We start from the raw sequence: 12,784 nt of genomic DNA, 5'->3' as shown, positions 1-12,784 counted from the left end.
TAAGGATAAGTTCTATGTGTTCAAAGAGTCGTGATCAATTCAAAGTTCAATATTCCGTTTGAAAACTAATAAAAATTTGACTCAATTCAATCCGTAGCCTACATGCAATCAGAACATTGTATAGAAATTTTCCGTACAGAAAAAAAAACTGGATGGATAAAGCAAGATGTTCTTAGCTAGTGTAACGTAAAGCCTGTGCGGTCAATAGGTCGTTTTCAAATTGCGTGAGATTCTCAAGCGCGACGTTCGTTAGGAGAGATTGTTTTGTATAAACAAGTAAAAGCATGACAAGTCTTATTCAAAGATGCAATACAAACAGATACCGTTTTGAACTGCAAGATTCCAATAAGTGACGAATTATGCAAACAGGTCAAAACTATAACGACTCGGATGCATAGAAGGACGAAATGCGTTCTAAATTCCTACTGTGAGACAGAAGAAAATGTGTAATGTCACTATAGATTTTAGAAGTGTTAATTTAAATAGAACAACATAAAGAATAAGAAATCAATTTTAGTTTTAAAAAAGCTTCCCCAGTTGACAGTACAAATTGGAGTTGCGTTTTCTGCGTTTCATTCAGGTTTACTGTCAAAAGCGAAGTTACCAAAGCAAAGAGTAATGTCAAACAAACAATCTAAGCATGCACAATCGCACATACTTGAACGCATAAATCGAATTTGTGAATGACGCAATAGCCAAACAAAATGTTTCTCAGGAATGTAAAGAGGTGGCGAATTGAGCAAATTTACGAATTTCACAATGAAGAATTAAAGAAACTAAAATGTACAGACAAAAAATAAAATCTCCTGGGACCTACAAAAATGTGACTAATAATGCGAACTGACGAATTAGACAAATTCCACAGTATTTCCAATGATTTGCTTACTGCAAAGGTCTATTCTACATAGAGCGTCTGCTTAACGATTGTACTCTATGCAGTTTTTAAACAAAGTAAAACAGAACTTAAGGCATACCAATAAAATTGATCAAGAAGTAACTGAATGTGAAATTATGAGATTAGGAAGCAAAATAATGGAAATGGAAGGTTTGGTAAAGCAAAGTAAAATTTGGTTTTGAAATTTGTCTGAAGGAGGTCTTCAAAACCTCCCACTGGGTGTAGACCCTCCACTGCATGCCAATCTCTAATTTGAGAATGCTTCATAGGCCTATTTTCCTCCACCTTCTTTTTTCAACAACGTGGCAATGTTTTATGTTTTTCTGTCAAAAGTGATATGTAGACCATGTCCCTTTAATCAAGCGCTGGTTTCTGATATTTCATGATTTGCATCCTTCAAAAATCTCGAAACTATTATTGATATTTTCAACAGGTTTGGAGTAAATTGTAATTAGTAACTTTAACATCGATTTATTAAAACAAATAGTTGAACGCTAGATAAAACTATGACCTGCTGTTATTCATTATATGTTTTCTTGCTGATTCTGTTTGGATATTTTTCACTTTTGCAGGTAAGAAAAGTTCGACTGACAAAACACCTGTATAATTAAAAACGTACTTTAAGAGCTCAAACTTTAGTGTTTTCGACTGCTAAAGTTAAGTTAGGTCTACGTTGAGGTAAATGGTGCAGTTTTCTTGTCTTGGGAAGTTTCTGGAATTGCCAATTCATATAGAACATTGGAATTTGGAATACATAAACAGTATAAAAACCAATGGTTTCAGGTCGTAAAGCCCACATATTGGGTCGTAAAGCCCACAGTTAGCATACAAGACTGTAGGTATGCTAACTGTTTTCATAAATCACAATCTTTGCCTCCATTGTTTCTCCGATAGTTCACGAATCAGCCCGTTGTTGTACACCAGTAGTTCTCAAACTGTGCGTCGCGACGCCCTGGTGCGTCGTTGCAATTTTCCAAGGGCGTCGCAGAAGAGTTTCGTTTCGTAGCTGAATTCAGTTTATCTTATAAAGATGAGGTTAATCCTTTGATTAGCAGTTTCAGTTGTCATCAAAGTTGTTAACTTCATTAAAACACGCCCACTGAAGTCAAGAGTTTTCAAAAAACTTTGTGGAGAAATGAATGCAGCGCATCGGAGTTTGCTCTTTTAATTTTCATCCAGGTGGCTTTCGCTTAGAAAATTCTTTGAACGCTTTTACGAATTGGTGGATGAACTTCAGGCTTTTTTGCAGCAAGAAAATAATCCACTTGCAGATTGTTTAGCTCAGAACAATTTTTTATTGAAATTGGCTTACTTTACTTGTGTGATATCTTCGCCAAACTGAACATTTCTATGCAAGGGCCGAATAAAAATGACATTTCAGATAAAATTGCAGCATTCGTTAAAAAGCTGCTATTGTGGAAGGAAGATATAACAAACCTGTATGGAAGCTCTCGATACTTCACTTTCTTGTCCAATTTGCTTGAAAAGAAAAGTATGACGCTGCCTTCAAATTTGTGAAGCATATTTGGGCAACATTTGTCCAAGCTCGAGTCGAAATTTGCAAAATACTTTCCGAAAAATTTATCAAACTACGAATGGATTCGTGATCCTTTCGTCCAACCTACTCCACTGTCTTTTACTGCACAAGAAAAAGAAGCCTACATTAACCTTTCTTGTGACAATTCCCTGAAAAGGATGTTTAATTCAGGAAATCCGGCAAATTTCTGGATTTCAATGAATGGCGATTATCCAGCTTTGGTGAAGAAAGCACTACGAATTATTATCCCATTTGTCACGTCATATTTATGTGAAGCAGGATTTTCTGCCTTGGCGGTGATAAAAAGCAAATTTCGATCACCAATAAACACTGAAAGAAAAATGCGGGTGGCAATTTCAAAAATTCTCCCAAGATTTAATGAACTTTGTAAAAACAACCAAGCCCACACGTCACATTAAATAATATGCATTGCTTTTTGTTGTTGTATCACCAAGCAAAACTTTAATAATAAGTTTCCTCATTAACTTTTATTTGCTGGTGCGTCGCAAGTCCAGAAAACTTTTCCAGAGGCGTCGCAACAAAAAAAAGTTTGAGAACCACTGTTGTACACTATCTCCTCAAGTTTTTCTCATTCCTCCCTTGCATCTCTGTCCTTTCACATTCCTTTAACAATCAACGTAGCCTATAGTTGATGTAATCTAGTTTGGTCGTTCCAGGCTAACCAGATCTGCAACACTCCATATGGCTCATACCATTGCTATGCAGGTGAGACGTTTGCTTTGGTTACAAAAGTTACAAAGTATAAAGTTATTGCAAATGTTTGGTATTTGTAGATAAACGCATCGTTTAAAATATGTTAGACTTGTCAAATATTTAAAAAAAATTAATAATTTACGTTTGGTCGTTTTGTGATATTAGTTGTGATGTTTCCATGAGAACAATAGATCTTGAGTAAGCCAACCTGCACTCAGAGATGTACGTATACGCCGCAAATTCTACGCCGCACACTTGCGGCGTAGACTTTTTGTTTACGCTAACGCTTACGGCCACATTTTTTTGGATAGTTGTCGCTTGAGGCTACGCCGTAAAGTTTTCGCGTTTTTAGCGCATAGCGTCAACGCATACTTTTTAATGTACTTTTTTTCGCTACAACACGCCAATACCTTCCAGCACTGCAGTTGAAAGAATGTTTTCAATGGGCAAAGACATATTGGAAGCAAAACACAGCAAAGTGTCAGATGAACACTTTCAGATGCTTGTGTTTCTTCGTGGAAATTCAAAACAAAACTTGTTTGTTTCGAGTGGTTTATACCGTGTTAATGTTTGGCAACTAGCAAACAAAATGAGTTTACGCTAGTGTATGCGCTGGCGCTGACGCCGCCAACTTTTTTTACAAGTTTTATTGACGCATACGGCGTATGGTTTTTCGAACGTTTGCGTTTACGCTGACGACGTGAATATTTTTTGTATGCGCGTACGTCACTGCCTGCACTTAAGTTGGTATTATTTTTTGTTAATGTTTCATAGCAGGGTTGTTCGATGCGATTTTTTTATTGAGACCTAACTTAATCTTGCTTTATCAAAAAATGTTTGGAATGCGAAGTGATATTTAAACAAAGACATTTTACACGTGTTCATTTTGATTTGCTTTTAGAATGTAGCAATTTAAAAAAATCAGAATATCCCAAATTAGTTTGAAAAAATTCATTCATAAACATTAAGAACAAAATTCGTTGACAAAGTGTTAATGTCATTTATAACTTGCAGTTGTGAAGCAGAAACATAGTGGCGCATAAAACGATATAGATGAAAAGGTGTCCGACGTTTTTTTCGTAAACAGTTTTTCGTAAAACAATTGTTCGTAAAATCAATTCTTCGTAAAGCAATTCTTCGTAAAGCAATTCTTCGGGCATGCAATTGACCGTACTCATACTAATTGTTCGTAAACAAATGTTCATAAAAGTTAAGCTACAGCTTTTAAAAAAAAAAACGGTTACAATTGTTTACGAACAATCAATTAGGGTAGCCTATATGCTAGAGATGTGCTAATTGTGCTTAAAGACGTGCTGTACCTGTAGAGTGTAGAGTGTAGACGAGCAGACAGAGTGTAGAGTCCCTGATTCAGAATGGCATTACAGTTTGTGAGCAGCGAAAAAGGAAAGCCAAAACTTTTGTATAGTGGCCAGCTTTATTACAAAGATTATAGTGCACTTAACGCACAAGGGCAAGAAACTACTTATTGGAAATGTGAGCATTTTCATAAGAAATGTCCTGCACGAGTAACAACTGCTATGGCAGCCATTGTACAATCCAGAGGTGAGCACAATCATGCCGGAGATGCTGGTCATGTCGAAGCAGCAAAGGTTATGGAAAATATTCGTTGTGCAGCAAAAGACAGTCGTGATGCCCCAAGTTACCTCGTTTCAGCAAAAACTATTGGACTCAGTCAAGCCACGGCAGCAAAACTGCCAAGTGTGCAGAGCATGAAAACGGCAGTCACCCAAGTGCGATTGAAGGAAAATGCAGGCCCGGCAATCCCACATTCTCTCCGTGACATTGTGCTTCCAGTAGAGTACAAGCAAACGTTTGCTGGTGTAACATTCTTGGCAATGATTCTGGGCCTGGAGATAACCGTATGGTCCTCTTTGCCACTGAAAGAAATCTGCAGCTCCTTGCCCATTCAAAGCACTGGTATGCTGACGGCACCTTCAAGACAGTGCCTTCACTGCTTGAACAGCTTTACACAATACACGGACTGAAGGAAAACACTTCAGCGCCTCTGGTGTATGCCCTGCTGGGGGACAAAAGGAGAGGGACATACATTCATCTGCTGCAAAAGATCAAGGAGTTGTTACCTGCTGTTGCTGTTCCAGAGACAATCATGACTGACTTTGAGATGGCCATGGGTTAATGCAGTAAGCAGAGAGTACCCACTTTCAACTCACCGTGGCTGTTTCTTCCATTTGTGCCAGTGCATTTGGAGAAAGACGAAATCAAGTGGCCTGAAGAAGCAGTGCGACACAAGTGCAGAGTTTGCTCTGAGGCTGCGCATGTTGTCGTCTCTGGCCTTTGTGCCTATTGATGAAGTCAGCCGGGCCTTTGACATTCTCATTGATGGGAATGTATTACCAGGTGTTGCTCAGCCAGTAATTGACTACTTTGAAGACACTTGGGTTGGGCGCCCAGATCGTCGTCAAGGGCGCCGTCCTCCAATGTTGGCAATTCAAATGTGGAACTGCTATGATGGCGTCCTCAGTGGCCTTCCCAAAACTAATAATAGCATTAAAGGATGGCACAGAGGGTTCATGTTCCAGGTATCTGCAAATCATCCAGATATTTGGAAGTTCATATCTGCAATCAAGCGAGAGCAAAACCTAAATGAGGTTCGCATTGAACAGAAATGTCTGTGGCCAGGCAGGACCCCCTCCAAAGAAGAAGTACAAGGACAGTGCAGAAAGGCTAACTAGAGTCGTCCGAACTTGGCGTCAAGACTTTCAAGATGATGAAATTTGTGATTACTTGCGTGGAATTGCATACAATACTTCATACTAAACTGGGCTCGTGGACAATTTGTACGAAGTTACTCAAAGTAGTATTGGTAGTGCAAGCAAAGAATTGCTAAACACAGACAATTGTTGTATTCCAATAAATAACAAAAAATGCGCTTTTTCATTGTGCTTATTTCTTTGTGTCGTCGTAACTTGGTTATTCAGGAAAATTTGCATTATGCACCTTCATCGGAAATTGCAAGACAAACCTTGCTGTTGCGAAAAATTGTTCACGAACAATTCACCTATCACCTATTTACGAACAATTCACCTATACGAAGAATTGATGTATACGAAGAATTGCTTTACGAAGAATTGCTTTACGAACAATTGATTTTACGAACAATTGTTTACGAACAACTGTTTACGAAGAATTCACCTATAACCGATGAAAACTAGCAATGGTCCAGTTTCTATTCAATTAATTTTGTGGACGAAATAAAAACAACACATGAATTAATGACAGAAATTCACGTACAAATGGTTGTAAGAAATATGTAAAGAAATTTACTTTATTTTGGCCTAAATTTAGAGTTTTAATTAATGGTATTTTCCGTATTTTTTTTTGATAAAGCTGCTAAACGTTTTCATAGCTGTTTAAGACTTCATAAAATAAAACAACACCATTTTTGTGGAAACTGCTACACCAGACTGCTATCATTCTATAAACACAAAGTGAAATTATTGCTCACTGTATGGGGAAGAATACTAATTGTATTGTCAGAATCAGATGCTTCAAATCCCTGTCCCGAAAGCGATAACTCTAATGATTCATTTAATTAAAGAAGTACTCGATATGATCCCCGATTTCAGGCTAAACGTTTTTATTTTCTTAAGACAAAACCATGCTTCAAAGTTTATTCTAAGATGTTTTACAGATACGTATGGAACTATTGCATATTGCTGTAGCAAACTAGGGTGTCATCCTCAAGAAGACGTCATGGAATGTTTGACATGCTGTTACTACACACAAGTATGGGTGCTATGGTGTAAGTTACATTCAATCGTCATTTGCGACCTGCGTCATCGTTGATATTTCAAACATTGACCTGGCATTCCAACCACAAGTTATTGGGCATGTTTTGCATTCTGAAAAGAACTTTCCATTGGCTACCATTTGCTATTCCGTGCCATTTTAATCACGTTCTATGAATTATCGTATATGTTTATGTATTCATATTTGGTACAACTCAGTCAGGAACACAAACATGTTTCAGTTTACCCATTATTTCCTTTAACATTCGAAGTAGCCTACTGAAGGAGGTGATGATGAGGTTTCTATATACTTTGATCGATTTTTATGCGCATTCACAAAATAGCATATTTGCAAGATTTTTCTTCAACTTATTTCAATATTGGGTTTGGTAAAATATGAAGTTTTCAAGTTCTAATTTAGGCTTAAAAAGTAAACAGCGCCAAGCTTTTTTATTCTAAAACTTCCGCTTATAGCCTACAAGAAAAAAAACATCATGATTGAACTATTAGATTTTTACTGCACCAGAAGAGTTTCCTTCATCTACTTTTCACAATAGTAATAGTATAGCATCACTTCTCTCAAACTGTGTTCAGCCTTCCCTGGAAACCACTTTATCTGGGAAAGATCTGCACAAGATTAAGTGGATATTTAGGGAATGGTTATTAATTCCAGTCAATCTATTCTTTGTATTTTAACCCGATGATATGTGTGGATAAATGTTTCCATATCACATTTAAAACATATCTGTTGATCATGTGGGATTTTCAGCTTTTGTTTGTGAAAAGATTGTAGGCTTAAAGTTGTTTGCGCTAGGTAGGCTACTGGCCGTCTTGAAAACTGTTTTCTTCTGAAACATTTTATTAATTTTTGAATTGTACTTCATGCAGATTTTTGGCTGGGAATTATTATTGGGTTTTGCTTGCTAGTGAGTGGAATTAGCCTTTGTATAAGTTTTTACAAGAACAAACAACGAAACAGGAGCTCTTCACAAAACCCCAACGTCTCAGTTACTGGAACAGATGGTGCAGTTCGCATGTCCGACATTGAGGTAAAAAAAGAATATATTAGACTGTCCACTGTAAAGAGTTAGCTAGCAGGGATGAGCGAAATCATATATTTTTGTCTCCAACTTTAATCCTGTTTAGCCTACCAGCAATAGACTTCGATTTCGATCCGACACCAAAATTTTCACAAAATGCAACCCCGAATCCTGTTATGCTTTCAAGTAGGCTACAAAATTTACGCGTTTAAGAAAAAAAAGAATCATAATTAAACTTGTTTACCTTCCTGAAGTTAATGAACAGCAACCACGACATAATAAGCATATCGCACAATACGAAGCAATGTATGCTAGAACTAGACAGCTTTGCGTAGACTTAGAGGCAATTCTACCCATTTGAATAAATTGTTTCAACACAATAACATCTAATCTACGTAGTGCCTGCAGAAAAAGCAAAACTACCAAATTTTTTGAGTAAAATGTCCTCAATTTTGAACAACATTTCAAATTTGGGACCACAGTTTTATAAATTCAAAAGATTCAGAAAATAAAATTGCAAATCTAAATTTGAAAATTTATTATTAAGATCTATATTATAGCCTGTGAGTTTGTAAAAGTAACAAATATCAATTGCGTATACAGCTGTCTTCAACTTACTTTTGCGTATCAACCTCTATCCCCAAAAAAAACTTCGAATCCGGCGCGCTTCTGTTTCTGCAAAAATTCAAACTTCGGCTTTCATTTTTTTGGAAAAACACTGAAAATTCACCTCTGAATCCGGTTCGCTTGTGGTCATCCTTATTAGCCACTAGCTTTTCGCTGGAAACCTACAAGGTTAAGACCAAGGTCGTTGAGAGGATAATTTGGGCCCAGTACCAATGATATTCTCGATCCCCAAATCAATACACTTCTAAAAAAACAGGCATTATACACTACAGTGGTTTCTTCGTTTTCATGGCTTTAAAGTTACGAACCCTAATATTACGTTGGACCCGGATCAAAAGAAAGCTACCCCCGAACGCCCCTCTTCCCTTGTAAACTGTACTAGGCCTAGTTAAAATCTTTCACGACCTATGTGTCGTGACTCGTGTTATCAACAGCGTTCTTCCCACTTTGTAACTTTGTATTTTAACGAGGTACCATGCGTAATGTAAAAAACCCAGCACGGTACGAATTTTAAACTATAAGCTATTTAGTCACCAAAAGCAATCAAATTGCATTTTTTCAGAACTGTTTGTCCAATTTTGAAGATTTACCTCCTTCTTACGACCAACTGCAAACGAACAAACCCATCAACTCAATCGCAACGACCAATCCAGATGGATTCACTGAACCAGCGTCTGCGACACCATCAACATCCCACGACAATCAACAGTTGGTGCTACTACCAGGACAAGCGTTAGACAACCGACCTCTATCAGCATCTGTAGTTTCAGATGGGGTCACTAATCCGTCGTTTATATAATTTGATTTATATTTACCACAAGATTTTATTCTGAAAATGAACATTGTAACCTCGGGTAAATAAGGTGATTGATAACTTAAACTGCTTTGTAGCCTACTACCAAATCACGAAATACAAAGATAGCTTTTGCATGAAATTTAGTTCACAAAATGTATTTATGTTAATCTGCTATTTCTTCGGACAGTAGCTCAACTCGACTGTTAATCTGCTATTTCTTCGGACAGTAGTTCAACTCGAAACTACTTTTCAACAGGCGAAACAATATTGCGTTTTTTCAAAATTTTAATTGTAAACCTTAGTAGGCAGTAGAAGCAAAATACGAAAAGTGTTTTTCTCAATCGAAAGATAACCTTGGAAAAGAATTGGCACAAATGTTTTAAACAAGTTTTCTTGTAGATGCACTTTTTCGATAATTAATATATTTTTGCAACAAAGGCAACTACTGTGGTCTCATAGTTATAACACAGGCAGTATAGGCTAAGAGTTGATAGGCTTACACAAAAATCCAAAAATGACAACATTACAATTTGCAAGCAACAGGCAGTGATTGTTTGCCGAAATGTAACTCAGCAATAGTATCGAGTAGTTTCATTTATTCTTTGCTGTCTGCTTGATCCAATTAAACATCAAGAAATTCTTCGGATTTTCTTTCATCGATTTTTTTTTCTAAAAGTTCTGTTTCATAACAAATTGTTGTTATTTGTCAAATTTAATTAATCTTTGCAAAGCACGCTTTGCAGGGAGTCATAATAAAATTTAGGGAAATGAAGGGGGTGTACTAGTAAATATCTATAGGATTGCCCCATGACACAAGGAAATGATCCACAGTGGATACAAATTGATGCGCATAAATCAACAAGTGAATGAAAAAATAACACTAGGCCTAACCTCTTAAGTACACGTAGCTCCACACAAAGTGAAATTTTCATGACTTTTGACGTTTTTTTTATTTCTTTAAACACCATGTCTAAAAAGACATTGTTAACTGCGGACAGCGCAAAACATCATCTCATCCGACATTTCAAGACAATTCTCTACTTTCATTTCACTGCGCTGAAGAGATCTGGAAGATCGAAACATTGCAAACTGTCCGCAGTTAACAACGTCTTTTCAGGCAATATCTTTAGAAATAAAAAAAAGAGTTAAAAGTCATATAATTTTCATTTTGTGTTGAGCTAGATGTACTTGAGAGATTAGCCTACTGATATTTTTTTTATTCACTTGTCATAATAAAGTCTTAAATTTTCAATCAATTGTTTCAATGTAGCATTTGCATTTATTTGTTTTGTGTGTTTTATTTAAGCATTCAATTAAAATCATCACAATCAAGCGTTTTACATCAGATTCAAAGCATTAATTTTGTTCAAATGCAACAACCCCTTTAATAGGTTTCGCTTGTCTTCGCACGCCTCAACGCAGGGGCACAAGTAGGCTACTACCAACTTTAGTGTACATGATGTTTTTTTGTAATATTTCTGAAACCGGAGGAAAAAATGAACATTTAATTTTTACTATAACAATATGAATTTAAAAGTAGCAAAACTTAGTATAGCCAGCCTAGTTCCTTTTTTCTTGCATGCTGCTTCCATTCCTGCAGAGTCATTTTTTTTTTCATTGTTCACATCAACTTACAATGGCACTTAGCGACTTAGTGAATTAATTCCCAAATACAAAAGTCTAAACTTTTTCGAAGCTTTGTATCATTTTGCATTATTGCCAACCGATTGCATTGCTCTAATAATTCAATTACCATCTGCTTTTGCTTGGGATATTGCATCTTGGATGAAATCAAAATCTTCAGTAATGGTGTTCTTTGCGACGTTAATGTTATCCGAACCCTGCAACAAACAAAGCTCTTTCGTATTTATATCTCCTCCAACTTTCTTTCTTTGATACTTTAATCTCAGACATTATAATGACACTGTAGTGTAAATGCTAGTCATGGGGTATTTCAAGGTGCTATGATGTGTATTGGAGTATGTAGGCTAATAGGCCTACAAACATAGGCTATACGCCTTTCCTTCGATATGTAGACTAATAAACAAAACAATATTTTGGTTTCAAATTTTTCATTTGCATGACAATTGTTTGACTGTGCGGTTTTTCATAGTCTACATAAAAGATTAGGCTACATAAACGTTAATAAGTTACAAGATAAAACTATTTTGTCTACTTTTGTGGCTTGGTTAGGTAAGGAATTTATAATTACTGCAACTAGCTAAAGAAATCCACTGCATTTGCACTATTAGTTTTTTGTAATTTTTTTAATTGCTTGTTTTCGGCTACCTTTGCCTAATAAACGTTGTGCTATACCTTTTCTACCAAATTTTTTACGTCGTTTTCTTTCTGTTCATCATGTCTGTGTGTCCACTCTTTGAATCGCGCAGTGTCGGCAGCGACTTCTCTTGAAGAATCGTGGTGCCTGTAATGTGCAAACAGTTGTCAATGAAAATGACATAATCGGGGTGATTACCCAGCAAATAAATGTTACCACTTTTACATTGCTTTAGGTAGCCAAATGTTTAAGCAATTCAACAGCTAAAGTGCGTTTATCAATCTCAGGTGATGTTTCATAACTAATCAGTAAGTACATTTTTGAGCAAGCCAGCTATTTAAAAACGCAAGAGCAATTGCTTCAGAAGTAGCAAAAAGAACCGATCAGAAATTTACAGTCTGAATGCGGAGTTCTCCGTCGGGTTACCATTATTTTGTGACTTTTAAGCCACCACATTTGTTCAGTTTAAATGTTTTTAGGGCATCTATGTTTGTTTGGTTTCAAACGCTTAATGAAACAAAATATCTTTTAACGAAAAATCTTAAAACAAAAAGAGTTTCTCCAATAAAAGTTGTATTTCGAAACACAGTAAACACAAATATCGGATACAATGCAAAACAATTCCAAATGTTTTTACGACTTAAGTAGAAGTATCTTGACTTACCATCTTCGTCTCCTCCTTCCCCACCAACGACCCCTGTGATGGCATGCCTCTAAGCATATCGCAATGGCGATAACAACCAAAACTGTAACACCGACGTTAAACCTCATTGTGTCAGCAGGCTACCTAAATTTTTTGTATTTAAATTTATTCCAAAAAATATAATCATAAACTACCTAAAACAATAAAAACTATTAATACTACAAAAAGTGTTCAATGCTAAGCAAAAAAGCAAAGCATTGCGAATAAATTATAGTTGTTATACTATCTGAACCCTTAACAGCCTGTTTCATCTAAACAAGGATCATCAGAAGGACCTTATTAAACTACCTACATATAACCAAATACAAATAATATGCAAGTCAATGAAATACTGTGCCTCTACACTGAAGCTATGGTAGCATACTCGGCTGGTTGAATCTCTTTTCTATTTGCTTCGTGGTCCAAAGTCAAGTATAAAAAAGTT

General features: G+C 36.3%; 2 protein-coding genes across 2 annotated transcripts; one reads left to right on the top strand and one right to left on the bottom strand.

Annotated features, from left to right (window-relative positions):
• Positions 1–3,133: 3,133 nt before the first annotated feature.
• Positions 3,134–9,623, top strand: LOC145769354 (uncharacterized). The gene is made up of 4 exons (XM_082580965.1): positions 3,134–3,158; positions 6,820–6,930; positions 7,805–7,965; positions 9,146–9,623. The coding sequence occupies exons 2-4, from the start codon at positions 6,882–6,884 to the stop codon at positions 9,380–9,382; spliced, it is 447 nt and encodes a 148-aa protein (XP_082437091.1). The 5' UTR covers positions 3,134–3,158; positions 6,820–6,881; the 3' UTR covers positions 9,383–9,623.
• A 148-nt stretch (positions 9,624–9,771) lies between these two features.
• Positions 9,772–12,473, bottom strand: LOC145769355 (uncharacterized). Its single transcript, XM_082580966.1, has 4 exons — positions 12,322–12,473; positions 11,696–11,804; positions 11,133–11,220; positions 9,772–10,057 (listed from the first exon to the last, which is right to left on the bottom strand). The coding sequence occupies exons 1-4, from the start codon at positions 12,426–12,428 to the stop codon at positions 10,002–10,004; spliced, it is 360 nt and encodes a 119-aa protein (XP_082437092.1). The 5' UTR covers positions 12,429–12,473; the 3' UTR covers positions 9,772–10,001.
• Positions 12,474–12,784: the final 311 nt, after the last annotated feature.

Source organism: Aplidium turbinatum, chromosome 4 (genome assembly GCF_918807975.1).
Source record: "Aplidium turbinatum chromosome 4, kaAplTurb1.1, whole genome shotgun sequence".
Lineage (NCBI taxonomy): Eukaryota > Metazoa > Chordata > Ascidiacea > Aplousobranchia > Polyclinidae > Aplidium > Aplidium turbinatum.
This window is presented reverse-complemented; position numbering and strand designations above follow the sequence as displayed.